The sequence below is a fragment of the Tyto alba genome, unplaced genomic scaffold, assembly GCF_018691265.1.
Source record: "Tyto alba isolate M040663 unplaced genomic scaffold, T.alba_DEE_v4.0 Super-Scaffold_17, whole genome shotgun sequence".
Lineage (NCBI taxonomy): Eukaryota > Metazoa > Chordata > Aves > Strigiformes > Tytonidae > Tyto > Tyto alba.
Genome location: NW_024881279.1, coordinates 1410675 through 1432168, shown reverse-complemented (window position 1 = coordinate 1432168; position 21494 = coordinate 1410675). Strand labels below are relative to the sequence as shown.

Sequence of the window (21494 nt, the reverse complement as noted above, 5' to 3'; positions counted from 1 at the left end):
ACCTGTGAATGCAGCTGTATTTAGAGGTGAATTTTATTTGCAGTTATTGATGAATAAGCCTAAGAGGCAGCAGTTGTATATGAAGGTGCATAGGTACATGCAAAAGAGACATAGGATACTTGGAGAAAAACCCAAACTGACATATTTTGCTTTAATTTCAGTCTAGAGCAGGATTTGAGGGTCAAGCATTTTCCTATGTAATCCAGGACATGACAGGAGGCTGCAGTTGCAATGAACAGCCTTCTTAGTAGGAGTAAGAGGCTAAAGGTCCACAGTACCCTGAATATGAACAAAATGCTAAAACCTTTTTCCATATCAACCTGTGTGAAGTGGGGAAAGAGGAAAGGTCACAGTGCAGATGAGTGGAAGATGAATGCAGTACACGGTGTGTGGTACAGATGGCTGAGGGAAATCTACTTCATTATTCTCACAGACATCCTCACTGATTTGTGGAATATTGGGAAGAGCATTTTCTTATTCTCTGTCACTGTCCACTAAATTCTGGAGAAGTCAGACACTATTACACTACAGTCAAGAGTCTTGACATGTTTCTAGTCCCACCATAAGGAGAATGGTCTAATGTAGATACTAGACTATGGTAACACAGACTCTGTTTTCATTAAAGACTGGTAGGAAACATGTGGAAACAGTGCCATCCCTTGATCCAAATAGCCGTATTCCAGTAGGTAATCAGAAATACCAGCATTCATACACCTCTTTATTATGATGACATGATATTTGTTCCTACTGCATGGAAATATGTTGTTGCTCTATGAAACAGAGGAGATGGTTCTGCTCCATGCAGTGATTTCCTTGCCTTACCTGCCCAGAAAATAAAGAGAAGGCTGGAATTTGAAATGGAAATATTACCACTGCAGAACAACAATTATTCAGATACACACGACAATGTAAGATTCTATAATAAGAAGGTGTCTGACAGTGACTGGGAACCACAGCATGTTACCTAGCTGGTGCTTTCCTGGCAATAGATAAATCACAGGATGAAAAGAAATACCCACCTGTTCTGCATCTATTCAGGATTGTGATATTGTTTTGCTGTGTATAATATTGTTCAGATCCATTGGATCTCATAGGATGGGCAAGGGGCGCTGTATGTGTCCATGGAGAAGCTGCTTTGAGCTGAGTTTCTAGCTATCCTGAAAGCATAGGCTGGCTGATGAGGCAACTCTTGCACACAATTGATTGTGGACTATTAACCTGTGCTCAGAAATCAATATTCATTTAACACCACATTTTAACAGGCAAATGCAGTACAAAATAACAGCAGTTACACAGTGCACACATTTACACTCAGAATAAACAGGTCATGAAATAGCTTGGCAGAGGAGGGGGAAATTGGGCAGACAGCTTGGAAGGGGACAATGACAACTTGAATATGTGGAAAGGTACCAGGTAGTTACAGCTCCCAGAGATTTTTGCAACTGAATGTCCCAGGGTTTTGTGGTCAATACAGCTTCAAAGATTTATATGCATTCTCTAAACATTACTAAGAAGGTTTGTTGTGAGGCTAGGCAAGGGAATCCTTTTCTACGTAAGACTAAATTTACTGTCTGTTGCTAGCTGTGATAATGGATGATACATATATGTTGCAGGGGGCAAAACAGAAGGGAGCAAGAATATAAACTGTAGTACAGTGTCCTTGATCTGGGATGGTATTTTTCATATACTTAAGAGAACAGATTTGAAAAGGGAACTGAAAGTAATCTAGAACTAGTGTGTACCAGGGACTTTATGTGTATGTTTACTGAGCTTTATTTTCAACCCACCCTGGAGTGTGGACTAATAGTCTTTAGGATGGTACGCTGCGCTCTATGCCGTGACAGGCTTGAGGAGCAGACCCATGTTAACCTTATGAAGTTCAACAAGGCCAAGTGCAAGGTCCTCCACCTGGGTTGGGACAATCCCCAATATCGATACAGACTGGGGGATGAATGGATTGAGAACAGCCCTGCAGAAAAGGACTTGAGGATACTGGTGGATGAAAAATTAGATATGACCCAGCAATGTGCGCTTGCAGCCCAGAAAGCCATATCCTGGGCTGCATAAAAAGCAGCATGGTCAGCGGGTTGAGAAAGGTTATTCTCCCCCTCTGTTCTACCTACCCTACCCCACCTTAAGTACTGCACCCAGCTCTGGGGTGCCCAGTACAAGACAGACAATGATTTGTTTGAGCAGGTTCAGAGGAGGGCCACAAAAATGATGCGAGGGCTGGAACACCTCTTCTGTGAATTAAGACTGAGACAATTGGCGTGGTTCAGTCCAGAGAAGAGAAGGCTCTGTAGAGACCTTACTGTGGCTTTTCAATATATAAAGGGGCATCACAAAAGAGACAGAGACTTTTTACCAAGGCCTGTAGTGACAGGACAAGGGGCAACCATTTTAAACTGAAAGAACATAGGTTTAGATTGGACGTGGGGAAGAAATTTTTTACAATGGGTGGTGAGACACTGGAACATTTTGCCCAGAGAAGTGGTGGATGCCCCCTCGCTGGAAGCATTCAAGGCCAGGCTAGGTGAGGCTTTGAGCAGCCTGGTGAAAGATGTCCTTGTGCATGGGAGGGGGGTTGGACTAGATGATCTTTAAAGGTCCCTTCCAACTCAAACCATTCTATGACTGTATGCCTGAGGAAGAGCTCCAGAAGGCAGGGTGGTAGGACGCACTGCGTCAGGTCCCTCTCTGCACAAGTTCTGACAGAACTCAGACCTTTGTTTTAAAATACTGCACTAGAATATTAGCCTGACTGTTTCTCAAAACGCTAACACGGCAGAAGCAATGATGGGCACCATATATGCAGAGCTCAGTGCAAACTGCTTGGGTGATAGTGGGGTGCAGGTTAGGGAGAGGTTTTCAGTGACTGCTGTTCTGTGTTAAGGCTGTTCCATTCCTCTTTTCTGGAAGCCGCCTGTTTCCCAAAGGAAAATCAGTATTGGGAGGTGCCTGGATATGGAATAATATTAATAATATGGGAAGGAAAAATGCTATTTATGCCAAGTTAATGTGGGCTTATCAAAAGAGGCAGGAACAGAGCCAGAGATGGCCAAGAAATAGCCGCTCCAGAATATACAGAGGAGGCCATAGGCATACTGCTGTGTTCTGAGATGTCTCGCTGTGTCTTCCTTTCAGCCACCTAGGAAATGAAAGGAGGAATGAATCCCAGTTAGACACATTTATGCTCAAACATCTGGCTGCACAGTGTCCAGTTCTGAGCGCTAAAGTGAGACTGTAGGAAAATCCTGTGGCCAGGCAGCATGGCCTATTTCTGCCTGTCTGTGGAAGGAACAGCTCAAGGTAAAGTGGTCCAGGGTTCTGCATGCATGTAGCATCCCTCACTTTCATGTCCAAAATCACACATTTCCAGATCCAAGTTTTTCAGCTACTGTCTCTAGGCCACTTGACTTGCTGGTTTGTGAAGACAAAAAAGCAAAGCATACCTGGGACATTTCTGAAGCAAGAGATGTGCTGGCACTGTCTTCTTGGAAGCTTAGGGGAGATGAATAAAATAAGTCTTCCTGTCTTTCTAGAGCTGTCTGCTTCAGGTGCATTTGAGACCAAATGGTATTTTCTGCAAACAGAAGTAAAGCAAGTCTTACTGTGCTTTTCTTGTGCGTACCTTGGAGTTTAGTGAACAGAAGTCTAGGGAAGCTATTTTAGGAAATGCACTCACAGGCTGTGTGGCACTGATTTAGAAAATACATATTCCTTGTTCAGTGAATGGCCTGTTAGTTTGTGGGTTTACTTGTGAGGTTGAGCAGAGTGCAAAGCAAATTTGCGCTGTACTTGAGGACCTTTGGGTCCCTGTGGGACTTTCCCAGCTGTCTACTTTGTAAGGGGCATGTATGTAGTATCTGAGATGGGATGTTTAAGTTGCAGGTTTATCTGTAGTGCTGGGTGTAAGGTTTTTCTATACAGCAGGAGGTAGGTTTAAATATTAATCATCTAATGATGCTGGTTTCTTTGATACCATTTGAAAGCTTTTGCAAACATAAAATATTTAAATCTTATTAAGGTCTGTTGCTAAAATGCTAGGAAGATAAAAGAAATACAGATTTAAGATTACATAGTTGCATGTAACAGGATTTTTGTAACTGTTATGCTGCTGAATCTAATAGCAGGGGCTGTGTCAGGAGGTAGTTATCTTGACCAAGGAAAGGAGGGGGAGGAGGGGAACCCAAACCCCATAATCCTGGTGCACTGATATGGTTACTCAGTAACCTATGGATAGAGCATGTCTGAAGTCCCCTTGTGATTTTTTGCAACCCCTTCATTTGAATGCTGTTTGGAAATAGCTTCATGGTGTTTGAGAAGAACAGAAGTGTTGCCAAAAGATACAGAAACACTTCTGAAAGCAGAGCTGGGCTGGTCCCGTAGTTTGGGTAGATCATGGAGGCACTGCAGAAGAAGACAGAACTATACACAATGCCCTTTAGGATCTTGAAATCAACAGGATTTAAATTTCCCAGTGCTGAGCTGTTTCTCTAATTCTGTGGTGTGATTGACACTTACCAAGGCATCTGTTGCTCTCAAACAGGCCAAGTATCTGGTCACACTTCTCCTTCTGGTTGCCACTGCTCTCACATGTACACCACAGGGAGACCTCCACACTGGAGTTACTGACATAGTTGGGTGTCATGGGCGTGCCTGTCCCAAAGCCACAGAAACTGGAATCAGGATTTACTTCACCATATGAAAGAAGCATTATGAGCCCTGTTACACTAAAGGGAATGCTGTCCTGGAGGCAGAAGCATTTCATTGTGATATGCATGTCACCCAGGAGAGGTGAATCTATGTGAAGTCTGCTGGGCTGTGAGAAAGTGTGGAGATTGCTACCCCTGTCTCAGGCAATCTGATGGTGAGGTATACCGATCACTGCAGCTGGTGCAAGCATTACACCGAAGGAGGTGAAGCATCTCTGTAGGGGCTCAACTGCAGTACTGGCAGATGGCAGCAAAAGGCACTCTTACTTCTTGTATAGTTGGCAACACTGCATGGCCAAATGCCTTTTGCCAAACAAATGCTGCACACCTGTAATGTGCCACTCAGCCAGAGTTCATTTAGCACAAAACCAACAAAGACATCTGGAAAACCGGAAGGTATAGTCTAGATTTACAGCTTCTGAGATATTGCTGCTCTTCACAGTTCCTCTTCTGTGCCACTCTGAAAAAGTATTAGCAGGTTGGCAGTGAATGCCCAAACCCAAAGATGACCTTCCTTCTAACAGCTGGTAGTGTCATGTTCTGTCTGGCTCCGAGAAGCTAGCGTGTACAACACTAATAAACCATCAGGAGTCTAAAAGTCAGAGAGTGAGGGAATGTCATGTTTAATCGCTGCTGTGGTGGGATGTAACTCCTGCAGCAGGAATGACTTCGTTCATACAGGCCCAGAGAGCCCTGTTAGTCAGGCATTTAGAGCATTTTGCACCAACTGATGAAGCAAACAGGTGTTCGGAAATCTCAGGCAAGTGCTGCTGATTTGACAGCAGAGGATGGGACAAAGTAGAGTGATAAATGCCATGGAAGGGCTCTTTTTGGGCTGCATTTACCTCAGACATGAGGGTGCACAAGCGTCAATTAGGCTACGGTATATTCATTGGTATACTGAGCACTGTCTCCTGCAGAAGAGCAAGATGGTCCTTCATAGCATCAGAGTGTGCCTACAAGTTTGTGGCCTGAAAGCGTTCACCCTGTTATGTTTCTGCGGATCTCACTTACCGATCATCCCCATGTAAGCCTGCAGGCATGCAGCATGGTTGTGCTGAGAGCAACCATCTGGAGACATGTCTGCAGGTTGACAGTTTTGTTGGAAGTCAGCCAGTCGGGATCTGTAGGAAGGAAAATGAGACTATCAGCGTCAATGCTGTTCTCTTCTCTTGGCTAATGTCTGCTGCTGCTGGACCTACTTGCAGATATGGTCTTCTAAGCAGGAGTCCAGAAGCCAGAGGCAATTGGGCTTGGTGTTATACTGGAAGGAACAATCAGGAACAATAGTTTTCCGGCGTCGTTCTCCGCAAACTTCATCTTGACATGGACAGAATAGGATCCTTTTGGTGAAATCCTCAGGGACTTTCTCAAAGAAATTCCTTAGCCCTCTGTGGCATTTGCGACGGTCACACGTGTCCTCACTTCCTGCTCCCTTGGTGCAGATAGAGGCATAGTCCGTGCGCAGACGAACACACTTCTTGCTCAGATTACAGACGTGAGTTGCTTTCAGGCATGGATTTGTTGCATCTCCTGCTAACTGTGAGCCTATAAAGCCAAAAGAAACCCAGAAACAATGAAGCAGGTTTCCAGAAGAGATTCTGTGTGGAAATAGGAGTAACCCTTACTCGGTGGTCGGATTTGTTCAAAAAGAACAAAGCAAATTAGTCCTGCTATGTGCTCATAGTACGACACTGCAGTTACATTAGTTACAAAATCATATTTTTTATTGGTTCGTGTTAGGGTGTTTGTTTCAGAAAATGCATCACTGGGGGTTATTCTCTGTTTCATGGGCGTGAATCTGTGGCTATATTAGAATTTGGCAAGGGGACAAATTTAGGCAAGTATCCAGAGCAGGTGTTTCTCGGATTAAATGGGTCATTACCCCAAATAGTTGTTCTTAAAAATTTTCAGCCCCTGAAAACATAAGGGCAGCGTTATATCATATAACCATTACAATCCTTACCTGATAACAGAGCTGCCAGTTTATTATAATCTGTCTTCCAGTGTTCTTCATTTGCTGGATTCTCATAAGGAGAGGTCTCCAAATTGAAATAACCTAGGCAAGATACAAGGCATTTTATGCATTGGGAGAAATGCTTTGTGATCAGCGCTTTTTTTTTTTTTTTTTAAGATTTCTTTTTTGCTTATTCGTGCCTGGCTGTTTCCTCAGACCAGAGTTCAGAGATGCTCTGCCTTGCTTAAAGCCAAATGCCAAGATTGGTTCTGCTAGAGATGCAAAGTTACTACTGTGTAAAAACAGCCTTACGTTTTGTCATCAGATTTATTCTGGCTGGAATTTGGTCTGCCTTGTTATTTCGTTTTTTTCAGCTTCAGTACTAGTGAGGAGATGTGCAGCACAGGCAGTCTTTAGTGGGAGGCCAAGTAGAAGCATCCTGCTAAAGCTGGAAAGAAGCAGCATGGTTAAGGATGCTGTTACAGTGTGTGACGTAACCACACGTCTGTTTTCAGTGATGGATATAGTTGACCATTTTGAGGTGACTTTCACAGCTGCCTCCCCTCAGAGCACTAAATCTAACTGCCTCAGAGTAGCCATCTTTGCCTCCTAGGGTCCCTGGTGTATTTCAAGGACCAGTCTCAGACCAGATCTGCTTTCTCTGCTTATCAAACAGAGCAGTAATTAATTCTCTTCACTAGGAAATGTGGTTCCAAAGTAATACCTGCAGTGTTGGGAAGCAGCCTTTCACAGTTGTTTGCTAATGGGGGCGGGCAGGGGTGAGCCTTACTAGTACCTTGTAAATTCATATTATTTCTTCTCACCGTCTGTCATGCTGGAGTGAACGGTCCAGAAAATGCGTAAGCAGTGCTCCTGTTTCTTCATGCGCCGGTGACACTTGCAGTGTAGCAAAGAACTGTTTCCAAGGTCTAGCTCTGCATTCAGACATCTGACCCTGCTATCGTGATCCAGTGGGAGGAAGCGAGTCTTGGCCAGGGCACAGTTTTCCAGGGTCTTATATGTTGCATTGCAGGAAGAGTCCGAGAGACACAGCTGTTCTGCTGCAATGCAGTCACTCCTCGGCAGAGCCAGGAGGTCTCCTGGTCAAGTAGGAAAAAGGTTGTTAGGATCACAGTCATGGTGAATGCCACACAAGTACCTTGTTGCTGTTCTCTTCGCATCCTATGTTCAGTAAGGACTCCTCTTGGGAAGCAGAACTGGTTGGGGTCTTTCATATGGAGTATTAAGGAACAAGAGCTGTCTCCATTTAGAAACAAAAGGGTGAGTATTAATGTGTGAAAAAGGGAACAAATGGTTAAAGAAAAGTCTCAAAAATAATTTTGTTTAATAAAACCTTTTTTTAATCACCCTTAACTCTTTCAACTTGGCCAGGATCAGGGATGGCTTTATATTTTATGGAAGAGTAAATCCCTGTGGAAACCTGGGGTTGCTGAGGCCCGCTTTGAAGAAGCTCTTCTATCTCGGTAATGAAAACCACAGCGCAATAAGCACATAATAACACCATAGTGTCTGCTGTGAGTCAGTGCTGCTGCCATTGCTTAAGTATATACTGATCATTAAGAGACGTACTGAGAAAGCCATTTGTAGGGTGTAAAAACAACTACTTCACTGAGCTTGGAAACTTAAGAATGCATATTTTTTGCATAATAGAATAAATTCTTAACATAAGATGAAAGTAGCTTCATATGCAAGTGCTAATACACAGTCGATTTAAGTATATAGAACCCAGGCCCTGAAATCCCTGACAAAAATCCTGGGATGCAGGCTTGGCCTGCCAGCCTTCATCTGTTGGTTGATTGTGAACTCTAACTACATCTTCATGTGTGTGTATATTTGCATAACATAGGCACTGATTTTATATATTTATATATATATACACACATACACACATACTACCTTATGTGGAAGTATTAAATAATCTCAATTTAACAATATAATCTTTAAAACTAGACTTTTTTCCAGCTTTTACAATTTTTTATATGGACTGTTGTCTCATAAGGGTAATACTGGGCTGTTACCTAGCATTATGTTGTCACAAGTAGGTGAATACAGTCCATAGTCTTTCTTAATTTCTGTAGTATATGAATCTGTGTTTACTGTACAAGTACAATGAAGACCTGGAACAAGACTGTTTGCTAATAAAACTTATATATAGGCAGGTATGTTTCTTCCCTTCAGGACAATATTGCTTGGCTGGTTTTAGGAAATGACTGTGCTGAGCCTTACATCTACCTTTAATGTTCTTTGGGTTCATGATCTTCCCAATCACTCTTTTGTTCAGCAGGTGCAGTAGTACTATTTCAGTCTGCCTTTACTACAGACTAGAAAAAAATTTTGGTGCAGCTTATATTACCTGGTATACTGCCTTCACCATCTAGTTTGTTCTCTCACTTGCTTCACTTTTCCTGGCTTCATCAGTTTATTTGCTGCAAGCAGTAGGCTGCATAATTCTGTGCTAATCTGCTTTTCAAACTTTCTACTTTCCCTACAACCCAGTAATACTATCTAGGTGTCTCTGTCTCACTTGTACAAATTTCTTTGCTTTTCTAGCAAGTTATTGTACTTTGTTGCTCATTCAACTGTTACACAGAGACTGTATGACTTTGTAGGCTGCCCAAAAAACACATCTCCCATCAGAAATGCTTCATACCCAGCACAGTGGGTTTTGGTTAGGCATTACACCTAGGTACAACCTTAATGAACATTCTGAGTGTGATTACATCCTGTAAGGTTGCAGTCAGTGCAAATTCCCAACAGCAAATCAGTCCAATCTCTCCAGTAGCTTTTGGAATCCTAAGATGAGCTAACATACCTACTCTACCAGTCCAGACCAAAGTACCATCACCCCCAATATCCCATCTCTAACAGTGGCTTGCAGCAGCTGTTGTAGGATGTTCATAAGAGGACAGGATGCACTTTTCTTGCCTTAAGAATTTTGCTCAGCAAGCACCTGAGCTTGAAGTGACATTTTAAAAACTTTAAAATTATATGGTAATTTCTGGGGTAGAGCAGAGCTGGGTGTAAGTCGATAGACTGTGTTTCTACCACAGGCCGGTACCAGGTTTCTGTACCTGCTTCAGCTGAAGCTGCTGTAAACCTCAAATTTAGAAGTCCTCCTCTACATACATTGTTTAATAGCTATGCATTCCCTTAAGCCCTATTACTTACGTGTTGTTTAATTTTTTTAAAACCTCATCTTAGTATTATTCCAGATAATAGAATGTGAAAGAATGAGAACCTAGACCTATGGTCTAGGTTGCAGCACATAATAAAGATGCATGTGTATGGGAGTCACTTCTGTAGTTAAAAAAAAAATATATATATATATATATATAAAAGGTAATAATCAATTCACAGGCTATAATTATTTATACCTTAGAAAAAAAAAAGATAGATAATACAATATCCCTTTATTCTCCCTTTTCACTCCACATCCTGTCATACATATATATGTATTATTTTGATGCCCCTGGTGCACCATGCTCTTGAAAGAGAGGGCGATTGCAGAAGGGAAACTTTTCCTTTGTTAAGCACAGCTATCAAGCATTAGTATTTGGACATGGAAAATTGTGGGGAATGTGTTGTAATTGTGTGGCTGTATGTGCTACTGAGGTCTCAGTGCAACAGCCCATTTTTATAGCAGTCATCGTGATATTCAGCAACTGCATCTTTTTCTGAGCGTAAAGCACTGACATCCCACAGCCAGGGTCTAGGAATGCTTCAGAGCAGTTTGGTAATTTCTGTATTTCTAGTCACATCAGCCACGAAGACTCCACAAGAGATGAACTGGAAAGAGTAATAATTTATATCTTCAGCTCTTGTGACTTGGCAATAGTGTAAGGCAGAGTAGAACAAACAGCTGCATCTCTGCAGGAGCTCCTTGGATTGCTCATTGCAAATTGAGCCTCATCTCAGAAAACTACCAGCCTGAAGCATTTCAGAGGGGGAATGCATGGAGGGTAGGTATCAAAGCTCTCGGCAAAGTCAGTGCGAGAGAGGTACAAGAAGGATCTGCTACTGCAGGTCCAGCAGATGCTCTCTTTGTGCTTTTTCTGCCGCGTTGACGGATCCGCTCCAGGCATCTGCCCCTCTGCTGCGAGAGGAGCGAGGCGTGCTCGGCACCCCCCCGGGCACTGCCTCCGGACCATCCTTTCCCCTCCCCAGACCGTCCCTCCCGTTTTGGTCACAGCCACCTTCGCAACCCACGTTTCGGCTCAAAGGGGCAGCACGCCTTTCCCGGTTTGAAAAAGGGGTTCTTCCCCGCCGCGGGGGGCCGGGGGCCCGCCCAGCGGCGTGGGAGCAGGGATCGCCCGAACGCGAGGGGAGCCGGCACCCCCCCCCCCCCTCCCGCCCGCTCCCCCGGGTGACCCCCGCAGCTGCGGCGGGCACAGGACGCGGATCCCGCCCGCCGGGAGAGGGACGGGGGACCCGCCGCCCCCCCCCCCCCCGCCGCCCCGCGCTCCCGGGCGCTGTTACCGGCTCGGGAGAGGAGCAGCCCCAGGAGCAGGGCGAGCCCCATGCTGGAGCCCGGCGCCGGCCGTCGGTCGCTCCGAGCTCTGGGGCCGCAGCTCACATGCTGCGCGCAGCCCCGCCTCGGCTCGGCTCGATCTGCCCGGCCCCGACCGGCCCGCCCCGTCGAGGTGCGGGCGGCGAGCGCCGCCCCCCGGCCCGGCCCGGCCCGCCCCCGGTACCCGGCTCGGGGCGGGGGCCGCGCTGCCCGCCCGCCGCTCCGTCCGTCCGTCCGCCCGCCCGCAGGGGCCGCAGAGGGCGTGCGGCCGTCGGGCCGGTGGCGGGACCGGGGAAGGGCTGGAGGGGCGGCGGGGCAGCCCGCTGCGGCTGTCCCCACGGCGGCCGGGGGAGCTGCTGGGTCCCGGGTGCAGGCAGTGCAGGGACGCGCGTCCCGGGCGAGATTTGCAAGGGCGTTTCGAAAGGGGCGCGTTTGAAAGCGGCTGTGGAAGACTTTTCCTTTCTTTGTTTATTGATTCACAGTACATCCTAGCACTGAGAGCAGAGCTATGATTGCTCAGTGAGGAGCACCCACTGGGGTGTACTTTGGTAACAGCAAGCAAGACTTAAACAGAGGGAGTGTCCTTGGAGGGGACAGATGCTGACTGGCTTTTGAATAAATTCCCTTGGTGCTTCTGCGGTCTCCAGGAGGGATGCGTGAGCTTCTGGCTTCTTCCTATTGGCTTTGCTGTGAAGGGTGGTATCTCAGTGTCTTACCTGTTGCTGGCTCTGCCTTGGCTGAGATATTTGTCTGTATCCACACTAAGGATGGCATTTCTGAGAGTCTACCTGGCATTTTAGGCAGCTGTGCTTTTTTTTTTTTTTTTTTTTTTGAACAGGTTCTTCTTTTTAGTTTGCATCCTAAGGTCAAAACAACCAATGAAAAAGTAACAGTCCAACGTGTGCACATCAGACATTAGTATATGAAAATGAGGCAAACCTTTTGTAGGTCGATTGTTTGCACAAGTAGAGAGACCTACCCCATCTGCCTGAAAAGCCCAACAGAAAGGGTAGTAATTGTGCAAACACAGTAAGTATTCACAATCCAATTCGGTGGTGCCCTCCTCTTCTTGGGTTTTGAAAAAGATTAGTCCTTCTGCTTACTGCAGGGAGCTGCTGCAAGAGAATTCTTCTGAATGTGAACAGGTTGTCCACAGACACTGGAGGCTCTTACTTCATGCTTAAGGAGGAGAGAAAAATCATTCTCACCATGGCTTGAAGTCTAATCGAAGTCTAATGGTTGGAGGAGCTTAAGGAAAATGGTGGATGAGACAGAGCCTTCTTAGCTTTGTAGTGAATTGTTTGCAGTTACCATTCAGGAGGAGGAAACAAAGTAGACAAGAAAAACTAAGAGCAAAGAGGTTTACTTGTAATGATGTGAAAAAACAAGTGGCTTGATCCTGTGAACTTTTCTATGTTTTTATGAGGAGAGGTAAGAATAAACAAGTGGATTTGAAAGTTTTTAATCATGATCCACATTTTAACTGTGGTACAATAGAGACTTGTTTGGATGATTACTGTGGCTGGAATGTTAATACAGTAGTGCACAACTTGTGAGGAATAACAAGCAGGAGAAGAAGAAGAGATGTTGCATTTTAGGTCATGGATTGATATATTTGCTTTGAGACTGTAGGAGGATCTTTTCGAAGCAAATTGAGTGATTGTTAAAAGGGGAGAAAACCGGGCACTACTATTTATGTTCCAGGCTGCCTGGCAGTAAAACCAAGCAGAATCATCGAGTGCACAGCAATAAGAGATTACTGCTGTCCAGGCAATACTTCTGATTCCTCAGAAGTACCACTGGTACAGGAAGTTTGTGGAACGTGTTGCTGACTTTCTTCATACAGAAGATGATGACAGTCACAGGAGGGGAAGCTCTCCTAGACTTGATTGTAGCTGACAGGTATAGCTTTTTGCAAATATTAATGTAAAGGGCAGTTTGGATGGTAGTGATTGTTTATCTGTGACCCTTAATCTGTTGTTTCTGGTTTGCTGTTTTTACGCTTCTTCTAAGCAAAACCAGATTTCGGTAAACTCAGTAAATTGATAACCAACATCTCACAGGAGGAAACAGTGTGTGTGCCCCAAGAAAGGAAAGAATATAAACAATCTTAACTTCAAGCTCTAGGAAAATTGTGCAATGCATAAACAATTTGTTAGTGTGTAGAAAATAACAGGCTTGCTATTTGTCTCCCGGACGGATTTGCCATGGACCGATACAATTTCTTCTACAACAGCAAAACAAATTCTGTGGGGAGGGAAGAAAAAGAAGAGATCATAAGTACTGGGGATCTTTAAGAACGGCTCTAGACAGGTCAGTCCAGCTTGGTGCAAGAGAATAATTTAGAGGATATTTCAAGTTCCTTTTCAGACTGTTTTTCTGATTCTATGATTATAAATCTTCACCCAGAGCCCACTGAAATGATTCATTAACTCATCTTTGAATTACGCTCTGCAGCAGATAAAAAAGGAAAGGTAGACAAATAAAATATAATATAAAATATAAAAGGAAAAGTAGAGAATTCCTAACTTAATGTCTGGTAAAGTGTTGGCCAATTCACTACACTTCACTAGTCAGTACAGCCCATGAGTGCAGTGGAATGGTCCCTCTCTCAGTTTTTGCATAGTTATATGTATCTTTGCTTGGGATCCATGACATACAAGGTTATTTGGTCATTTCTTCCTCCCCACACACATGCAGAGCAGCACTGTAACCTCATTACAGGTCTCTGAGAGCTGTATAATTACCAGTCATTCATGACCAGAGCTTTCATTACTCTTTCCACTTGAAATTGTGTAGGCCAGCTCTGACCTATTGGGGTCACCTACCAGAGTAATGTATAGTAACTCAGGAATCGATTTCTCTGATTCCATGCAAGGTCCAGGCCTTTGACCTTGTCAAACAGCTGCAGAAACAGTGATCAACTCTGATCCGATTTCCTCTGCTTTTAGCACGAGTTCCATGGTTTATGTTATCTTTGTTGCTCTTTTCAGATTCATATAGGTCCTGGCTGATTTGGGGTTAGTGATGTCAGCAGGTCCTGTGATGGCAGACACCACCAAGCTGGGTGGGAGTGTTGGTCTGCTTGAGGGTGGAAAGGCTCCACAGAGGGATCTGGACAGGCTGTATCAGTGGGCCAAGGCCAATTGTGTGAGGTTCAAGAAGGCTCAGTGCCGGGTCCTGCACTTGGGTCACAACAACCCCACACAACACCACAGACCTGGGGCAGAGTGGCTGGAAAACTGCCTTGGGGAAAGGGCTCTGGGGGTGTTGGTTGACAGACGGCTGAATATGAGCCAGCAGTGTGCCTGGCTGGCCAAGAAGGCCAATGGCCTCCTGGCTTATATCAGCAATAGGGTGGCCAGCAGGACTAGGGAAGGGATCGTCCCCCTGTACTCGGCACTGGGGAGGCTGCACCTTGAATACTGGGTTCAGTTTTGGGCCCCTCGCTACAAGAAGGACATCAAGGTGCTGGAGCGTGTCCAGAGAAGGACAACAAAGATGGTGAAGGGTCTGGAGCCCAAGTCCTGTGAGGAGCGGCTGAGGGAACTGGGGGGGTTTAGTCCGGAGAAAAGGAGGCTGAGGGGAGAGCTTCTCGCTCTCTACGGCTACCTGGAAGGAGGTTGTTGTGAGGTGGGGGTCGGTCTCCTCTCCCAAGTAACAAGTGATAGGCCAAGAGGAAACAGCCTCAAGTTGTGCCAGGGGAGGTTTACATTGGACATTAGGAAAAATTGCTTCACCAAAAGGGCTGTCAAGCATTGGAACAGGCTGCCCAGGGAAGGGGTTGAGTCACCGTCCCTGGAGGTGTTTAACAGATGTGTGATGTGTAGATGTGGCACTTAGGGACATGGTTTAGCAGTGGTCTTGGCAGTGCTGGGTTAGCGGTTGGACTTGGTGATCTTAAAGGTCTTTTCCAACTTAAACTATGCTATGATTCTATGAAATAGGAATGTGACTAAGTCTCATATTAAGTAAATTCCTGTCAGGTCTTTGCCAGTATTTTGTTTTACCCAAAACTGAAGTGTTAACCTTGTGCATCAAGGTCACATGGGGATTAAACACATGCAAAAATTGGACACCTTGTTCCTTTCCTTCTTGTCCTGGCAGATAGGCTCATAGCAACACCTACTGCAGTAAACACCATTCTATTCATAAGGCTAAGAAGTACCTGGACAGAATATCTTCACTTAAGTACTTGAACACACTCACTTAAACAGGAGCTTGAGAATTGTCACCATTTACACATGGGACCTTGAGGCACAGAGTTGCCCAAACTCATCAAGGAAGTCAATTTGCATGCAAATTCTTTGAGTCCAGAGTTATGTAGTCACATTCATGTGATCCCACTGTTTTCCTAGCCACTAAAGAGAGTTTGCTCCTCAGCAACTTGTTGGAGGGTGTCATCCCTGCACATATATGAGTGATGAGCTGTCACTTCAAAAGAGTTGAGGGAAACATTCAGTAAAGTAGTCCGTCATGGTCAAGTAGGCAATCAGTTACCTTACAGAAACGGAGCCAATGTTATTACAGAGCTGCAATTCCTTTCTACTGAATCCCACGAAGACAGAACTTGTGCTCTGACTTTAGAGTGAACCATCTTCCTCTGCCTTTATTCTCGGAGGTAAATGCTGCTCTGCCTGATGTGCATTGGGATTGAAGAAGACAGCTGTATGCAAGGTGATCAGGCATCAGGTTTGCATTGCCTGTTTCATCATTATTTCGTCCTCGTGGAGGTTGTGTAGTTTTGACTGTTACGCTGAGAAACATCAGCCAGAGACAGCAACTACTTTTACAGCAGTCATAGGAGCTCTCTCTCCCTCCTGGTACACTACAGGCAGTATGACCAATATAGCTTTGTACATTTCCTCCCCTCACCACCCCACATTCCCCCCTGGAATACTGCCTTACTTTGCTTTTCATTTGTGTTTTATCATTCATGAGCCTGGATCCTCTGGTCCTTGCAGTGCAGATTACAATCAAACTGCCTCTAGTGGAAAATATTAGCACCAGACCTCACATTCTTGAAATTCATTGGGGCCATCACAGTTCATCTTCCTCATATTGCTTTCAGGTGATGCAGGACTTCAGGTGGTGCATGAAAGCTTTTCCTTAAACACATTAACTCACTCATTCAGCAGGTTTGAACACATGGCAGGCCACATCTATGTTATGTCTTATCATAGACCTATCATAGACATGCAGGATACCCTGTGAAACAAGAAATCCATTCAACATGCTGGTGCTGTATCCTCATTAGTCATTCCTCTCTTTGGTGGCAGGAAGATCCCTACAGTATCTGCAGGAGGACAGTTTCAGTTTCCTCTTCTGTTCAAATTAACAGCAATGGACAGTCTTTTCCATTACCGGGGAGCCCTTTTGAACAAACCGAGAGCACAAATCATTAGTTTCCCTCTGAAATGACTGTATATCACTGTATTAAAGCAGGTAGCAGTTCCCATTCTCTACATCTGTGACTTCCACAGCCAGAGAAGAGTGGGTTTGGCCAAGCAAGTATTTTGTTTGCAGTATGTGCTGAATTACTTAGTCGTACCTTATTTTGTACTAATCTAATGAAGATCACAGCACACTGGTGCTTCTGCTGCTTTTTTCAGGATTTGATCACTACAGCCCTTCTTGAGTCAAAACCAGAGCATGTTACTGATCAATGCAGAAGATAGATGCTGAGGCTCTGACAGCTAAGCCTGGGTCATTTTTAAGGAGTACTATTGGACTACTACTGCAGGAGGCAGCACAGAGGAGGGCTGTGCAAACACTTCTCTGCCTGGGCTAATATTTACAGCGCCACAGTCTGCTCTTAACGGGGATAGAGACAGACAGCAGACATTCACAGTTCATATTAACACCTGTACACTACAGAAATATTAACCTAATGCAAACAGCCCAGCAGAAGTTAATGTCTATATTTGTAGAAAACCAAATAAAAGCCTCTTTCATTTCCTAGCATGAGTGCTAGTGCCCTAGACAGCTTTGGCTGCTTATTGCCAAAGAAGGTTCAGGGATTTGACATCCATAGCAGCTACCCATAGTTTTCTGATTCAGTATCTGTGGTATTTGGCTACTTCTGGCTCAGAGAGATGGTTTTATTATTTTGTTCCTATGAATAAAACATTCAAAGCTGCTCTTGTATTTTAGCCTCAGTGTGGTTCGCAGCAGGAAGATCAGAGACATTTAGGTGTCTGTCTGGATAGGTACAAAGTCATATAGCTTAATGGATAGACTCTATCTTTGGTGAGAATGCCTGTAAGTCATTCTACAGGAACAAGGAACTAGCAGATTTGTTATGGTAATAATTTAGGGTGAGCAATTGACATGCCGAACAGAGCTTCAATCCAGAGGGACTTTGAGAACTGAGGGGACAGGCACCTTGTGGAGTTTAGGAAGGAGAGTGGAGTTCTGTAGCAGGGCAGAGTGACCCCATGCATCTGTTCTGGCTGAGGACTGACTGGCTGAGGAGCAGCCCCACTGAAAGGACCAGGAAGTTGCCATAGATACCAGTAAGGTCTGATCCTGACAACCCACACACCACACTGGATTAGGAATAACATAGCCAGAGATTGAAGGAAGTTATTCCTGTCTATTTAGCAGTGGTGTGGCCACACCTGGACTGCTGTGCACAGTTCCCTACCACTGAAGCTCAGGAGAGATGTGGAAGAACTAGAGAGGGTCCAGTGGTGGCCTACCAAGATGGAAGCATGTGACCTACAAAAAGGTTAACAGAACTGGGCTTCTTTGCTTGGCAAAGAGGAGTTTCAGAGGTGATCTATTATCAGCCTACAGCTACTTGAAGGTGAGTTGCAAAGGTGACAAACTCAAACTCATGTTGGCAATGGCAGGTGATATAGGAAGTGATGATGGCCACAATTTCTAGCTTGGGTTGTTCAGGCTGGATACTATGAAAAACTTTTTTGCTAAGAAGTTGGTGCAGTGCTAGAACAGGTTATCCAGAGGCATATTGAAATCTGTATCCAAACGTAGAAGAAGCCACAGCTGACTTGCTCTTGTGTTGGTGGTAGTACTGCCTAACACACAGGGTTTGGATTAGAGACTCTATAAGTCCCTTCCCACCAACGAGTCAAGGCAATGCTTAGTGTGCACATGCTTGGATGACAGATTCAGAAGCCATTCAAGTCATGAGCAGCTCAGAAGAAAAATTATTTGTAAAAGGAAAGGCAAAATATTTATTAAAGAGAAGAAAGGAGGAGCTTCTTAGAACAGTACTGCTCTACTACCTTAAGTCTAAATTTCTTCCGAGACAAGAACACAGAAAAAGTAAGTCACTTTAATGCATTACACTAGATTTTGATTCAAAGACATTTAAGTGATGTGAGTCCATTGTTCTGACCCTGGTACATCCATGATGCATATTGTCAGGGCAGCTACTTGCTCTGTCCTTGTCTCAAGTGAAGCTAAATTAGCATGCAGGACAGTGGATCTGGCAGTGGCAGGACAGACCCAGGCCCTAGGGGTAGCAGCTGTTCAGAGGCATGTACTTATATTGAACATGATAACAGAAAAATAATGGAACCGAAACCAAGATTTTACTGTTCCTGTAGGTTGGCAAGGTACTTAAACAGGTGTGAGAGCAATCAAGTTACAGAGCATGTGTTAGATCATTTCCCCTTGATTCATTATCAGCCCTACAGCTGCTTTCCGTGGTGAAATGGACTGGGTTTCCATTCATTCAAGCCATGAAACGGGACTGCAAGGCATTTTAGGCAGCAAAGATCAGTGGTCCTAGCCTGCTGCCACCTTCACCACCTTTCAGTGCTGTAGATGACAGAACCGGAGGCAGCAGGCTCCAGCTGCTTTCAGTAAGTTTTTATTTTAATCACTCCAGTATACTTTCTCCTCTTTGCTTGTAAAAGAGATGGGCACATGGCAGGGCAGCACTGCAGGGACTGTTTACTTTACATCTTATCAGCAGCATTAGGTGCTTTAGAGACTACCAGAAAAGACCCAGGTACGAGCCGCTCCCAGATGGCAGGACTTTGGACCACAGCATAGAGCTGCTGTGTCCAGATGGACAAGGCTTTATCTACTAGTTCTGTCCCTGGAAACAAGGTTTCTAGGATTTTCAATTTCTTTGTCTGTCCTGAGAAAAACCCTCTCTTCCCTCTTATTCCTCCTGTTCTTGTTAGGCATCCAACAAAGTACTTGCCTTAAGAGTTATCAGCAAGATATTGTTGACAGTCCAAGAGGATACCTCACTGCCCTCGGAGAGGTTTTTATACAGAAGGGAAGGTCAGTCAGCGTAAATGTAAAGGCAGACTCCACGTGCTATATGCAACTGTGCTCCAGAACACTAAGGCTGTTTGGCTAATGGGTGAGAAGGTAAGGCTTGCCTCTGGGATTTTGCGTGCAAGCCAAATGGGTAAAGCTGCCCAGTTGCTTTTCAGTAGCAGTATATACACTGTTGTGTGGTTGTTTTGTTTTTTGGTTTTTTTTTTTTTTTAATTCAAACTAACTCACAAGGGAAGCTGTGCCGCTAGCTAAGGAACCATCGCAGGTATGCTCCTGCACCTTTTTTTTACCCCAAAGATCTAGATAGTTTGTAGTAAAATGGAAGATGTTCCAGCTGGATCCCCGGGCCACTGCTTAGCGGTAGGGCGCGTGGCTGGAGAGGCAGGCTAGCTGGGAGTAGGAAGGAGTAGAGCACCATCGCTTGCCGGTAAAGACCCGTGCGCGGGGGCCGCCCTCCCGGGGTCGGTACCCGCCCTCCCGGGGGTCGGTACCCGCCCCACGCCCGCGGGCGGCCGCCGCTGCTCCGCCCGGTCCCGCGGCTCCGGCCCCGGGCCGCGCCGCCCCGCGGAGCGATGTGGCGGGACGGCAGGGGGCGCCCGGCGAGGGCCGCGGCACCAGCGCCACCTGGTGGCCGCGCTCCCGCGGCCGCTGGGCGGAGCCCCGGAGCGGAGCGCGCGTGGGCGGCGGCCCCGGGCCGGAGCCGGACTGGGGCGGGCCCTGGGTGGAGCCGGACTGGGGCGGGCCCTGGGTGGAGCCGGACTCCGCCCCTGCGCGGGGGCCGTGGTGACCGCTGCTGTGGCGTGCTGCGCTGCCTGGGGTTTCTGGAGCTGGCCATCGCTCCCGCGTGGGCTGGGTCAAGGGGTTGGGTTCCTCCCGAGATGCGGTTGCTCTGCTTCCTTCCATCGCCTTTCCCAGATGCGGCTTCTGATGGCCGTTCCTCTAAACTCACAACCGTCGATTTGTCCGAACGTCTGTGACTAGACATATGTCTGGTCTTAATCCTCCTTGTCCTAACATACCTGATTTGGGCTTTTCTGTGGCATCAAAATTACCAGCTGGATTATTTGCGATGTGACAGTTCTTTAAGGTCGCTCCTGTCGTTCCACAGCACAGGCATGCATGTCCTGTGCGCTCATCTCTGCCACCCCTATCCAGAACTGCAAGTTGCCTGTATTCAGCTGGGGGTCTGGCGATGTTAGAAGGCAACAGAGTTCAGCTTTTCAGCATGTTGCTTAAATATGCTTATTTAAGAACTGATGGTGCAGCAGCAAGGCCTTGTGAGTTCTGGGAGGCGGGCAGTGACCGTGGCATCTGCTGCACTTCAGTTTGGTTCGTTCACACTTGCATGTACCCTTACTCAGTGAAGTTCTCTGTGTTCAGTTTCTTTTTTTGAGGAAAAAAGGGTGGTGAAGGTGACTGCATCTCCTCTTTCACCTCCAAACTCTAACAGGTGTATATTAATGCTCTGCTAAGGGAAAAGCCAATAAGTTCTGGATATCCAGAATGTAGGCCAGAGTGAGGGAGGTTTGTCCAGTCTGTGTCCTCACTCACTTTCTCTCACCTCCCGAGGCTTGCTCTGTCTGTGTAATGTCCTTTGCTGCCTCACAATGATTGCATCCTTACTTGCTTGGGCAGAAGGAAACTGTCTCTGGTTAGGACAATCTGTGCAAACAAGACAGATTCTGGGACCCATGTCTAGAAATAACCAGCTCCAGCTCTTGGTGGGCATTGGGTAACAGTAGTAATGGAAACTTGTGGGGGTAGCTGATGAGCTAAAAAATTAGCCTGCTTTGTGATGTTGTGCAGCCTGTTTGTACATGAAGTACGAGCAGTTGTGGTGACTATCTAAGGGAACTGAACTGTGACATCAGTCAGCACACACTTGGGGTCAAACTTTCCTCCAGGAAAGGCAGTGAACACGACACACTCAGTGACAAGGTAGGTGCAGGATATTACTAGATGGGATGCAGAGATGCTGAGATGGTATTGTAATGCTGATCCATTCACAGGACATTGGGACAAAGGTGGGAGA

The 21494-nt window shown here is 45.8% G+C and overlaps 1 protein-coding gene across 1 annotated transcript; it reads right to left on the bottom strand.

Annotated features, from left to right (window-relative positions):
• Window positions 1-2421: 2421 nt before the first annotated feature.
• On the bottom strand, window positions 2422-11302 carry GFRA3 (GDNF family receptor alpha 3). The gene is made up of 8 exons (XM_042790236.1): window positions 11170-11302; window positions 7497-7772; window positions 6682-6774; window positions 5918-6263; window positions 5730-5839; window positions 4525-4659; window positions 3453-3583; window positions 2422-3148 (listed from the first exon to the last, which is right to left on the bottom strand). Exons 1-8 carry the CDS (start codon window positions 11210-11212, stop codon window positions 3014-3016), a joined length of 1269 nt encoding a protein of 422 aa, XP_042646170.1. The 5' UTR covers window positions 11213-11302; the 3' UTR covers window positions 2422-3013.
• Window positions 11303-21494: the final 10192 nt, after the last annotated feature.

Coding starts and splice junctions, on each gene's coding strand:
- GFRA3 (XM_042790236.1), bottom strand. CDS start 11,212: ATGGGGCTCGCCCTGCTCCTGGGGCTGCTCCTCTCCCGAGCCG. Junction 4,660..5,729: donor GGCTTACATGGGGATGATCG/GTAAGTGAGATC, acceptor GCTTTGGGACAG/GCACGCCCATGACACCCAAC. Junction 3,584..4,524: donor TGAGAGCAACAGATGCCTTG/GTAAGTGTCAAT, acceptor TTCTGTTTGCAG/AAAATACCATTTGGTCTCAA.